This window comes from Pholcus phalangioides, unplaced genomic scaffold (genome assembly GCF_987345545.1).
Source record: "Pholcus phalangioides strain wild (caught in Gottingen) unplaced genomic scaffold, Ppha-v1.0 ptg000015l_1, whole genome shotgun sequence".
In the NCBI taxonomy this organism is placed as follows: Eukaryota; Metazoa; Arthropoda; class Arachnida; order Araneae; family Pholcidae; genus Pholcus; species Pholcus phalangioides.
The window spans coordinates 40,604,677-40,617,413 of record NW_028301608.1 but is presented as its reverse complement, the minus strand read 5'-3'; the positions used below and the strand labels follow the sequence as shown (position 1 = coordinate 40,617,413).

The following is a 12,737-nucleotide window of genomic DNA, read 5'->3' as shown; positions in this document are numbered from 1 at the left end:
CGTTAATTTATGCCGTTCTTTCCCAATTTTTCTCTGATATTTATGTTTAAATATCTGAGGCTTAGATAGGGAAACAACTTTATAGATAATTGGGAGTTTGAAGACAAGGGGATCCTATAAAAATTGATTTATTTTTTGACACACTACATTTTCACTATCGAAATCGTTACAGGGTGATTTCTGAACACATTTTGAGCACTTTTTAAAGCAGAACCTTACTTCTACGACAAACGGTTGGTGAGATAACGACTGAATTAGGACTTAGAGGACACCCTATCTACTTGTTGTGCAATATACAAGTGTATAAATTTCAGTATATTAACCAGTCATCTGGCCAATTTCCCACTATATGCTACTATGACAAAATTACATGTTGTGGCCACCAGATGAGTGGTTAATAGAAGCAATAATGACAGTGGTTTGTTTGAAAATCATTAAGCGATTGCTATGTGTTCAACATGTTATTTCCAAATTTAGGTGAAATGAATTATAATAAGAATCAAGAGCTCTACAGAGTTGGATTAGTAGCTATTACCTGCTTGATCATAATAATAGTGGCTATATCACTGTGGATTACTTTAAGAAAGTGAGTTTTCCATTGCTCTCCTTGAAAAAAATAATATGCATTTTAGCATACCAAATTGGCAATTCTGTTAATATTCTATTTCTTATGCCTGTGCAGATCATGCTTGCAGAGGAATGGTGACAGTCAAAGGAGCACTATGCCAGGTGATCAGAGTCAGGGAACAGTTACATCCTTGAGCGATGACAAGCCACCATCTTATGATGATGCTCTGGAAGCAACAGACACAGTGAGTGAAAAAAAAACTTAACCAATTCATGTAGAAAGTTTTGGCAAGAAATTTGAATTCTGTTTATTTAAGGAATAAGCGATAAACATGGTAATCTTGTCCTAACCTAACCGCACCTTGGATAAAGGATGAAGGAGAGAAAGAAAAAAAAAATAAGGAAAAAGTATAATAGATAATATAGATAAGAGAGGTTTTTTTAGAATCCTCTTTTCACCATCATCCTATGTGTTCCCTTTTGTGAAAGATAAAAGAAAACACAGAACTTTTTTGTTTGAATTCATTCCACTGATGTTTGGACATAATATTATGCCTGTGATCATAAAGAGGTTAAGAAATAATTGAAAAAAATAATTTAGATAATAAATTTTCGTAGAAATGTAATTTCAAAACACCAATAGAAAGAAAATTTTAACGTCTTATACTATGCAAAAAATAAAGTTTAAGATGAATATATTTTCCTAAAAAAAATTTCATTTCTCCAAAAAGGTATCGTCACCACCAAATTTCAAAGATGCATTGGTCAACAGCATGACTGCAAAAAGACTGTTGAGACAAGTATCAGCACCAGCAGGACAACTGCTGTCACGAACTACCAGTTTAGACCTGATGAAAAAGACCAGCAACTCAAGCGCTCAGAATTATAAACAAAAGAGCTGAAAAGTTTCACTGAATTAATGGCAGTTACGAAGACTGTACGTAGCCCTGTTTTCACAATACAAGAAAATGGAACTTTCAAATGGCTTGAGCAAAGTACTGAATAATGGAAGATGTAAAATACAATTTGTATCGCTCACAAATTACTACAAACTGTTTGAATTTGTTTTGTTTTTGCAAGTGAAGGGGTGATATAAACTTTGAAAAAATAATATTACTCAGTTCATTTAATCTATGAAAAAAAAACCGGATATCTGTGATAGGTACAGATTTGATGACTGAGTGTTTTCACAGACTGTGACGATAAAAACTCTTTTGATTGACAATTTTGATCTCCAATAACCATGTGTAAATTATAAAGTATAGTTTGTGTGGTGGCGCAATAAACTATTTATGTATTTTATCTACTATGTATTTCTTATTGGCTCTTCATTTGGCCATTCTGTTCTCAAAAAAGCAACATGGTTTTCTTATATATTTTTCAAATCATTTCCATTCTGAGTTTGGGCATTGATGCTTCTAAGGAACTCCTAAATACTTGATTTTTACTTGTAAAATGTTCATTAAGTTTCTATAATTACCGGCAGATGGACTCAAAGATACACATCTCCTATTTCTTTATAAGATAAGCAAGAAGGATTATTGACCCTTGCAGTTTGGAAGGCAAATGCCATGTCTGAAAGAGACATATTGATGTGCATTCTTCAACAATGATGGAAAAGTAAGTTGGCAAACACTAAATGACACTTTTAAAATATTCGAGAATCTATGCAAATCATATAAATACAGTGTTCCATTGAAGTGCAACACCCCACATTTTTTTAAATATTGACAATTTTCCCGCCATGTAATATCATTCAGGATACCTCATTTGCTCGATATCACCCATCAAAATTTTTCGCTTCTGGACATTTCAATGCATGCCAATTAAAGGGTTAATAAAGTAATAATAAAGTAATCACTACTAGCCAAAAATTTGAAAAAGTTCACATAATTAAAACAAATTTGATTCGTTACAATATAAGTTTGAACTGAAGGAAAAACATAATAAAATTTGGACTGGAATTAAATTTTTTTATTGCAAAGATCTATATATTGGCAAAAAATAGGATAACAACTTAATCAACTGGATTTCAAAATCACTGCGCTGTACTCAATGTACTTCGATGCTAGAACCTTATTCAAGGTTCCATTCGCAAAGCTCCATCTAGTCTTATTACACAGCCATTCAACATGGGATTCTCTATAATACACTGGACAAGATGAGCATACTCATCAGGTTCCCCAAGACGTTTAGGAAAAGGGATGCTTTGAGCTAACTCCTTTTTCACTTTCTCCGGGAGTTTCTGCAGGAGGGGTGTATTGAAAAGACCTGAAATATGAAGGAAAATGATTCTTCATGCTAGGTAGAATAATAGGTAATTATGAGCATTTTTTAGAGAAAACTGTACATGTGATGCAAAAAAGTTTAATCATATATCTATTTACAGTACTATTCAGACTTTAATACGCCACTCTGCATTTAAGCTTTTACAGGCCAAATTCTGATTTTGATTGATTTTTATAATTTTTTCCCTTTTATTTCCACTTCTGATCATTTACTTTAATCATTAACTCTACATATAAACCAAAAAATTCATGGAAAACAATTTTCCTGTATGATTTGTTGAACTTGCCGAAAAAAAAGTCGCGGAAAATCGCCAACCTGTCCCTTATACCAAAGCTGTTCCGGACATTCTATTTTTCCTGTATTTTCAACAAAGCTGGCTTGAATTTGTAATCTTAAGGGGTCTCATACTTTTTAACATGATGATAACTACACTCTAGTAGAAATATAATTGGAAATGCTATTTAACCATTGATTTATTTCAGTTTTTACACCTATTTTTGATTCTATATGCTACCCTATGCCAGTATAAAGCATATCTCTAACATTTAATTTTTTGCGCATTTTCAAAAAAAGAAAAAAAAGAGCATAAAATACAGCTTGTATGCATGACATAAATGTAACTGAATAAAAGTTGAGCCAAAAGAAACCGTATAGTTCACGAAATGATTGAGATTTCATTGACTCAATCTTAATTAAAATTGAATTTTAAACTTGAAATTTTTCAAATTCTAAAATTTATTGAATTTTAAAATACATAAAAAATGTTTTTGATGCATTTTTTTTAAATTTGCAAAAAATTAAGTATTAGAGATGATATGCAAAACTTTTTACTAGCACAGGATAGCATAACCAAGCAAAAATATGGGTGAAAAATATGAAATATAAAACTTTTTATTGATATTTCTACTAGAGCATAGTTTTTCACCTTGTTAAAAGGTACGAGACCCCTCAACAGGAATTTATATTTATTTTTTATTTACAATAACCTCACATAAGGCATGAAATGCACTTACACTGGAAAAGTAGTAATGAAAAAATAAAAATAATCAGAAATAATAATCAGAAGGGAAAATGCTTCGCATATGAAGCCAAGTCAAAATCCACAATAGTGGAAGCAAATATTTTTTAAGAGATGCATACAAGTTCCGATAACAGACTGTTCTATATTCTCACCACACGGCATTTGCATCCATAGGAAACACAATCTCTTCTGGCTGTTGGTATTTTTATTTGGAAGCGATGCTTCCATAGGTTAACTAGTCTGTCCATGATCTCAAAGATAGGTTCTCCTGATAAAAAAACTATTTGGTGGGCCAGTTTGTAGCACATATATGCAGTGATTCCATGCCATTTGAGTGAGTGAGTGCAAACCCAGAAATTGAAGCCTCTTGTAATAAGACCACCCGCTCATGCCAGCTATTCATTAGGTAAAGAATATCTGGGGCTTTTCAAGGAGCTTTATGTCCTTAATTTAAAGGTTATTTCTATCGCTTATGAATTACATAATGATAATTATGACTATAAGTACAGATACTCATGGCATACATTTGTCATGTTTGACTTTTTTTTTTGTCAAATTCATTTTAATTCACTGCAGATTTGCAGGCCTTAATTTTCTGCCAAAGTCAATATTTTTTAGCTATATTTCTGCCATAATCAATCATTTTTTCCATATTTGGCTGCTCGTTTGTTACTGCTTAAAAATTACTGATGTTGTCATGTAATATAATAGATTATGGGGATTAAATTTTACAGAATTTTTAACTCAATTGCTTCATTATTAGTCAGGGTAAAACCTGGAAGAAATTTTTTTTCTATCTTTGAAAAGTATATTGTAAATTTCTTCATAAATTGATTATATCTACTGCTGTCTTGACTCAGAAGAAAATGATTCTGTGTTCAGATGGGCAGCTATATTAACGTGGTAGAGGAAAACATTATGCCCAATCTTTTTAAATGTTTTTTCAGGAAGATGACAAAATTTAATTGGTATATACACAAATAAACCTTACCAGGGGCAATAGCACAACAACGGATGCCTTCACATTCCAGATCTCTGGCCAATGGTAAAGTCATGCCAACAATTCCTCCTTTACTAGCTGAATATGCTATTTGACCTCTCTGCCCTTCGAATGCAGCGATGCTTGATGTACTGATGATGACCCCCTTTTGGCCATCCTCATCAGCTTGGTTTTTGCCCATCAAACCAGCAGCTAATCTGATAACATTGAAAGATCCTACTGTATTCACCTAAACAAAACATCAAGACATGTTATTTATTCTAATCAACATATCTGATATTTTTAAATATGCCACAATAACTAAAAATGTTACAGCAACACATTGTGTAACATAAACTAAAGTGACTCAAAATCTGATCTCTAAAGTGATTTAAAAATTTATATCTCACATATTTTTTTAAATACACTCTTTTGAAAAAAAATGAAGCACCCTTAAAAAATAATCTGATCTTCGAATTTTGCATGCAAATTTCTTAATACCAAGTATGCAAGTGATTAAATTTTCAAAAAAAGACAATAAAGGTTAACTTCAGTCATAGTGTGCATTTCTACTGCACAACTAACATTGTATAGGACAGTTTATGTTTTCTCATTGTCACCATTGCAGTTCCCCGAAGACACAACCAATGATGCCGTTACGACCTTGTAGAAGACTTTATATCCAAATGGACAACTCCAAATGTGGTCGCATAGTTGGGATGCGTGAAGCTGGCTGGTCATACCAAGTAATAGGCAGCCACCTGCACCGCATGGACAAGGCTGCGCAAGGTGCTGGCAGTAATGGTTGCTGCAAGGAACTCCTGCATACAAATTTAACAGTTTAATGATATGTTGATATCCTGTAGCAGGTTGAATTACCCTTCATGGCACATCATCCTGGGGCAATTTTCCAACAAGATAATGCCAGGCCAAATACAGCTCACACATCTCTGGACTGCCTCTGTGCTGCTGATAGTCTTCCTTGGCCAGCAAGGTCACCAGACCTTTCGCCAATCAAACATGCATGGGACATGGTAGGCTGCCAAATTCTGGAACCCCAAAATGTGCAAATCTGGAGCAGCAATTGATGAATGCCTGGGAGAATGTATCGCAAGATGAGATCGGGAACCTTTATCACTCCTTACATCGACGTATACAAGCATGCTTCGATGCCGGGGCTGGGGGAGGGATTCCACCAATTACTGATCTGAATGAACATTCAATGTGAAATTGCTAGCCATTGATGGGTCCTATGGCTTTGAAATTTTAATCATTTTTTTATCTGTGTATGACATTTACACATATTTAATTTAAATAAAAACAGTCACTTTCTTCATGGTGCTTCATTTTTTTGCAAAAGAGTATGTATTACACCATAGACCTTTTCCTCTGTATAGCATAATTCTCTTACACTGGTACTCTGTTTACACCACCAGGGTTTTGTATTGTGGGCTGAAAAAATAAAGGCAATTAATATTAACAACATGTGGCAGTTGGAAGTGTAAACCCAAAACACTGAAAACAATTAGTCATCAAAAGCAAGGTTGGCCACCAACACAGAAAAACCTGTCTGGGTTCATCCATGAAACAGATTTAAGATGTAAAGAGTAGACAGAATAACAAATGATATGAAATATGCATTGTGTCATTCAGTCATATCGCCTGTATCATAAATTCATTTGTGATATGAAAAAGGCACAATAACCTGCCATTTTGTCACTTCCGTATTTAGAAGATAGATGACTGTACTTTAACACTAGAATGACGGGAACTTCAAACTACCTGGAATGACAGAAGCGGTCATTTCGACCTCAATAGAAAAAATTCAACATAAATTATTTTTTTTCACCAAAACTTTTCAAAGCTGCATGTATTTCAGTCATACTTTTGTGATAAACCCTTTTCCATTCACCATTTTTTCGGAATTCGGGACAAAATGGCTTGTTGTATAATAAACAGAAATCTTGTATTTTGATATCTCAATAGGGTTTTGAACATTATTCTCTGAGATCTTGTTATTCATGGCTTCATTATACTTTGGCAGTCTATTGACAAGGTTTGACGTATAATATGATTGAGAAATTTGTGAAGAGATTGCATGTCCTGAATGAAAAATTATAAATAGCTGTAAAATCTCAAGCAATATAACATATCAGGTATGTGCATGCATGAGACAGCTTTTTGATGCCCATCACATAATGCATTCAATGCATTTATTTTGTTGAAAACATCAACAACACTTATTAGTAGAGCAATAAAGTTTCATAATTCCTGGCAGAAATTTCCTTTATCCTTGATTTCAATTTCTGTGCAAATGGTACTCAAGATCCGGATTTTCTCTGCTTACCAACTGCAGAATTATTTTTCTGCTCAGTCAAAAGCATGATATGTGGTTGAATAATGGCTCCCCACATCACCCAGCAGGATTTCTATGCTGGGATCTTTGGTGGGGGGGGGGGGGGGGGACTTCTATAGTGAATTAGTGTGATGAAACAAAAAAATGATAAGAATCATCTCAACCTCCAGGCTAGAGCCCTGTCCATAGGTAAAATCGTAGAAAATTTGTCATGCTGCATTCGACTAGCAAATACAATTTAGCAAAAGTGCAAAGATCCATAAAAACACTAAATGAATGGAATGTATAATGACAATCTTTTTCAAAAGTGTACCTTTGAATGGTACAAAACAGGTAGTGGAGAAAAGCAAACACCATGATAGAACATCTGTTCTCTCAATATCAATGTTTGCATAAGAAGAATCCATTTCAGCATGTTTTGCACTCATCCATCAGTTCATGGGCGGATCTAGAGCTTGCTGTTGGGAGGGATAATTTTACTAATCAATAAAAATTAGTTGTGAACAGGGTGACTATATGTTTCACATTTTCTGGGACAGTCTTGGGTTTACTGTTCTTTTCTCCATTTCGACTTTTTTGAAAAACTGTCACAGTTTTTTCTGTTTTTTAGTCGAAACTTTTCTTGAATTTGTTATTTAATGAAAAATGTTGACACAGGTAATTTTCAATGGATTGATTAAATGCAATATTATCATACAGAAGTTCCGAAAATTTCATGAATTATTGCATTTTGCTTGTGATTCCCCCCCCTCCTACATGAATCCATGCTTGTATTTGTTAAATGTTTACGAGGTGCATGTGTGGTTTAGTAGAAGCGTGGGCAGAGATGCGGGGGAGGGGATCTAGTGTATATGGGTACATATGAACAGACATCAATATCAGGCCTTTCCCCCCTGGAAATCATCATCAAGTCCTCCCAGACTTTCAAGTCTATCTCCACCTATGAGTAGAGGTAGTAGTTATGTCGCTGCTTTGATAATTTTGTGTGTGCCACTTATAAGTATAGTGATCTTAGATGATATTAGGGAAATTTTATGGGGATAGGACGAAAAAAATTTCTCTGTTATAACTGGAGGTTTTGTCATATATGGGTTTGCTATTGCTGGGTTTCCACTGTGTGACATAGCTTAAAAGTCTTTCCATATAGAGCAGGCAGACCTTCAATATGATACTTACATAAAATGGAAAATTCAGACATTTACAATTTTCACTTTAGAGATATGGAAGCCAGATGGTAGCACTAGTGTAACAGGAAATAAGCACAGTACTGACAACATTAGTTCATCTGGGCCAAGTATATACACATGCACAATGCATTAATATTTGTATTATATTATATAATAATTTTCATTAAAAATTAAGAGGAATGCATATTTTTTGTGATAATCACGGTCATTTATAATTATGGTTAGCTATGGCAACACCTAACGATAAAAGAAATCGGAATATTGATATCTTGGGGATGATATAAACAAATATAAAGATATATTGGATGCATATCAATGTATAGGGCCTAACAAATGCCCAAAATTCAGAATTGGCTGGGTCAACTGGCCAATTTCAGGATTTGGCAGTAACATATGTATACAGTTATGTAGTGCAGTAAATCCACTCTTGACAGTTTCACCCCTCTTTTAAGACTTAGGCCCAATGACCTCTTCACGCTTTTCCGTTTGCTAGTGGAATGAGAAATGATTGAGAAGTGAAAAACACTGCCATGAAATGATGATACATTTTGTGTCATCCTTAGACTCTAATTTAACAAGTACAATATAGAAAATTTTAATTGTACCAATACCAATTTTCTAGTCACCGTGGCGACTGGGGCCTTGGGGGCTGTATAATAATAAATAACTGTGTGCCACATTTTCTATAGCTCACCTGAAGCACTTTAGAAAAATCCTCTAACGAATGTGGTTGATCTTTCTTGAAATTGTAAGTTTTTGCAGCGATGCCTATCCCAGCACAGTTTACTGCAACATCTAGCTTGTTGAATTTCGACTTCACTAATCTCAAAGTATTTTGCACATCCTCTTCAGAGGTAACCTTGAATGAGAATGATGGAATTTCATTGATATATTTTCTTAGGTAACTATCAATGAATTTTTAACTGTAATTATACAAAAGGCAGTAAAATCTTCATGTAAAACAAACTGCATATAACAAATTTTGTACCAGAACTTTCACATTTCCATTCATTTAATAAACACTAGAATTCTATCCTCCCCATAACCAATTTTCTATATTACACATGTTTTGAAGGATCAAAATGATTTTTAGTTGTATACAGGCTAGACCAGGGATGCTCAACCATTTCGAGAGTGCTAGCCACAAACTTCATTTAGAAACTTGAGGGCAATTCAAATGATTTGGTAGATGGTCTGGGTAGGGCCAATATGATGATGTTAGTTTCTCTCTCTCTCATTATAAACAAAGGGAAAGCAAACATGGTCATATTGGAAATGTTTGGAGCCACAATAACAAGTAACATTTCATAACTTTGCATTTCCCTTTTAAATAGTTCAATGACAACTTCAAAATAAAAACCAGTAATTCCCATTATTTTCCATTGAACCATTTACCCAACCTGAGGCAATTATTAACACCACATTGAGACACTGATGGATGGTGTCTCAATATGGTGTTGCTGGAAGTCCCCTTTGTCCAAAACTAGGCGAGAATAATAACACGACTTTCGCTAGATAGAAAAATTTTGGACCCAATTTTCTCAGTAGTAATTTGCTGCATGGCCATATGACCAGAGTTTGTGTGCAGTAACAAGATCATACAGTGCCGTAACTAGCCATTCCTGTGCCCAGTGCAAGAAATTGCATTTAGGTCCCCCTTTTGGGGCCCTGTGAGAGTGCACCTGTTGCACCTACCTAGTTACGTCACTAAGACCATACATCAAGGAAAAACAATAACTGACTAACTTTTCAGACTTGTGCAATCAAAGAGAAGGGAGAGGAGCATTTCATAGTATCAAACTCACGTCAGTTGGTGAGAAGACACATCTTTCTCCAAGTTGTTTGGCTACTTCTTCACCCTTACTGGTTGGAAGATCACATATAACAACACTAGCTCCTTGGTTTACCAGTCTCCGAACTGCAGCTTCTCCAAGTCCAGATCCACCTCCGGTCACTAATGCCACCAGACCCTTGAAAATGTTTAAGTAAATGTTAAATAATGTTTAATGTTGAATATCATGATTAAAACTTATAATAAACTTCATTAATAAACAAAAAAATATTATTGTACGAAAAAAGTAATAACAATATGGTTATATCACTTTGATGTTTTTTCCTGAGATGACACTGCAAAAACTAGCTGCAAGAAAAGTTGTCTGGTTCATGAGTAAGGGGAAAAGAGATGGAATAGTTAGGCATTGGGAGGCCTGGCTGTGGGAGGCTGTGTTGTTGTTTATATGTGCTGCGGTTCTCTCTCTCTCCCCCCCCCCCCCAAAATTTTCTTAATTAGGCTACTGTGTTTTTTGTGAGTAAATATTATTGTTTCCAAAATGAAATCTCTTGACTTTTTTTAGAAATAGTGTCAAATTTTCTTTGTTTTTGGTGTTTTGTTACTGAGCAGCTGCAACAAACTAGAAATAAAAAAATATTTAGGAATTATTAGAGTAATAGAAGTTATTTGCATATACAGTATACATATATATGCATCTACTATGCACGCCAGATTAGCCTATATTTTTAGTGTATATAATCTGGGCTCTAATGATAAGTAACATTGAAATATGAACCATGATGCAATTAGAAAATTTTGAGTCCTTCCTTAGACTCTAATTCATAAATAAGAAACTTTAGGTGCCAATACCAATTTTATAGTCATCATGGGGACCTAGTGCCAGGACCCGGGTCGTGTCTGGTCTCACAGACCAGAATTGGAGCAAATTTCACCCTTTACCCGTCCTTCATTACAAAGGGGTTTCAAAATGCATGCTATCTTTATGTTAAATATTTGATTATGTATTTTTACAATAGATGGCAGCAAATTTGTTCTGGACGAGAGAAATACTCCAAACCCCCGTCTCCGTCCAATTTTTAATATATAATAAATTCTCCACACCAGCACCCGATATATTTTTGAATCTTCAATTTTTTTTTCAACTCCTGACAGCACGTCGATCAAATATTCCATAGCTTTTTCCTACATCGAATAGTTTTTAGCTTGTTTGTTAAGGCAGTTTTCATTTCTATAGTTCAACAAACATTCATGGCAAAGATATTCTTCAACAAACTTGAAGGTTGTGTCCTCTGGCCACTTCACTATCCTATATTTCCGCAGAATTCTAGCAAAACGGTAGGAGACAACGGAGCATAAACAGGTTCACGCTTGAGATCAAACCCCCCCCCCCCCGAGAGAAAGCGAAAAGACCCCTCTAAGAGTGGCAGGCCATGCCCACTGGCGCATGCGCATAGGTCTACTTAACAGGAAAAAATAGAACCATCTTTATTTCACTAAATTACTGAATCACTTATGCACTTACCACTTACTAACTAAACCTGTGTAAACAGCCCTTACTGTCTGCATACATTGTAAAGTATTTGGCAACTTAAAATTTAGTTACCAACTTAACTTACTGCGTGTAAATGGGTCTTAAAGAGAAGGTTGACATCTTCAGCTGAGAATACAGTGGAAGCAGGTATTTTTAGTGAATGAAGCTAAGGCAAATATCTTCAGCTGTGAATGGAATGAAAGTAGGTATCCTCAGCTGCGAATGGAGCAGAGACAGGCGTATTCTGCTGCAAGCGAGCCGAAACAGATATTTTCAGCTGCGATTGAAGCAGAAGACATCTTCAGCTACGAATATATATCAGTAAAGTGTACCCGGCCTATTTGTGAAGGTGTATCGAATCATACCCTATTTTATAAGACAGACAAATTCCCCCTCCCCCCATATTATTCGGCTCTAGAGAGGGGCAATCGCGCCACTCCCCCCCCCCCTCCCTACATCCAAGCTTGCTTTCAACACAAAACTTTGGTAGAAAATTTATCATGCTGAAAGGCGAGGGTGGGGAGGAATTGAGACATCGATCTCTGAGGGGAAGGGGCTCCTGGATTGGTGATGCTACGCTTCTAGCTTAAATAACCACTTCAAGTTTTACAATTAATATATAACGCATAGAAGTAAATAAGGAAAAGTACAGTAAATAATCAACGACTAACTTTTATAGCTTTGATGGTCGACATTGTAGATTAGAGGAAAGGAAATACCTGTAAGAAAAAAAATAATTTTAATTAAATAATCTACAACAATACACAAAAAACAGTTTAGTTGACAAATATGCATTGAAAGACACATATTTACAATGCTAGGGGAAGTAATGAGGAGAAATTAGCCGAAAGTCACGTGTTTACAAATCCAGTTCAAGAAGAAAGATATAAAGGTTGATGAAAGAGGAGGACACCTTCTTGCTGACTTTTCCAATATCGAATTTGTCAACAAAATAAATAATTAAAATTCATTCACCTCATAAACAATGAATAATAGAAAAATTCTGATATTATAT

At 34.9% G+C, this 12,737-nt stretch overlaps 2 protein-coding genes across 2 annotated transcripts in view; one reads left to right on the top strand and one right to left on the bottom strand.

The window, feature by feature from the left end:
• LOC149076023 (uncharacterized) overlaps positions 1-1,869 on the top strand; it is a 50,191-nt gene extending 48,322 nt beyond the window's left edge. Inside the window, exons 6-8 of the mRNA XM_089243545.1 lie at positions 478-586; positions 683-812; positions 1,299-1,869. Of these exons, the coding sequence (XP_089099671.1) occupies positions 478-586; positions 683-812; positions 1,299-1,469 (410 nt within the window). The 3' untranslated portion in view covers positions 1,470-1,869. The remainder of the gene's footprint in view (positions 1-477; positions 587-682; positions 813-1,298) is intronic.
• A 657-nt stretch (positions 1,870-2,526) lies between these two features.
• scu (hydroxysteroid 17-beta dehydrogenase 10) lies at positions 2,527-12,640 on the bottom strand. The gene is made up of 6 exons (XM_089243542.1): positions 12,536-12,640; positions 12,394-12,441; positions 10,205-10,369; positions 9,094-9,258; positions 4,869-5,106; positions 2,527-2,838 (listed from the first exon to the last, which is right to left on the bottom strand). The coding sequence occupies exons 2-6, from the start codon at positions 12,415-12,417 to the stop codon at positions 2,648-2,650; spliced, it is 783 nt and encodes a 260-aa protein (XP_089099668.1). The 5' UTR covers positions 12,418-12,441; positions 12,536-12,640; the 3' UTR covers positions 2,527-2,647.
• Positions 12,641-12,737: the final 97 nt, after the last annotated feature.

Coding starts and splice junctions, on each gene's coding strand:
- scu (XM_089243542.1), bottom strand. CDS start 12,417: ATGTCGACCATCAAAGCTATAAAA. Junction 9,259..10,204: donor GTGTCTTCTCACCAACTGAC/GTGAGTTTGATA, acceptor TTCTCATTCAAG/GTTACCTCTGAAGAGGATGT. Junction 2,839..4,868: donor TTGTTGTGCTATTGCCCCTG/GTAAGGTTTATT, acceptor TTCATATTTCAG/GTCTTTTCAATACACCCCTC.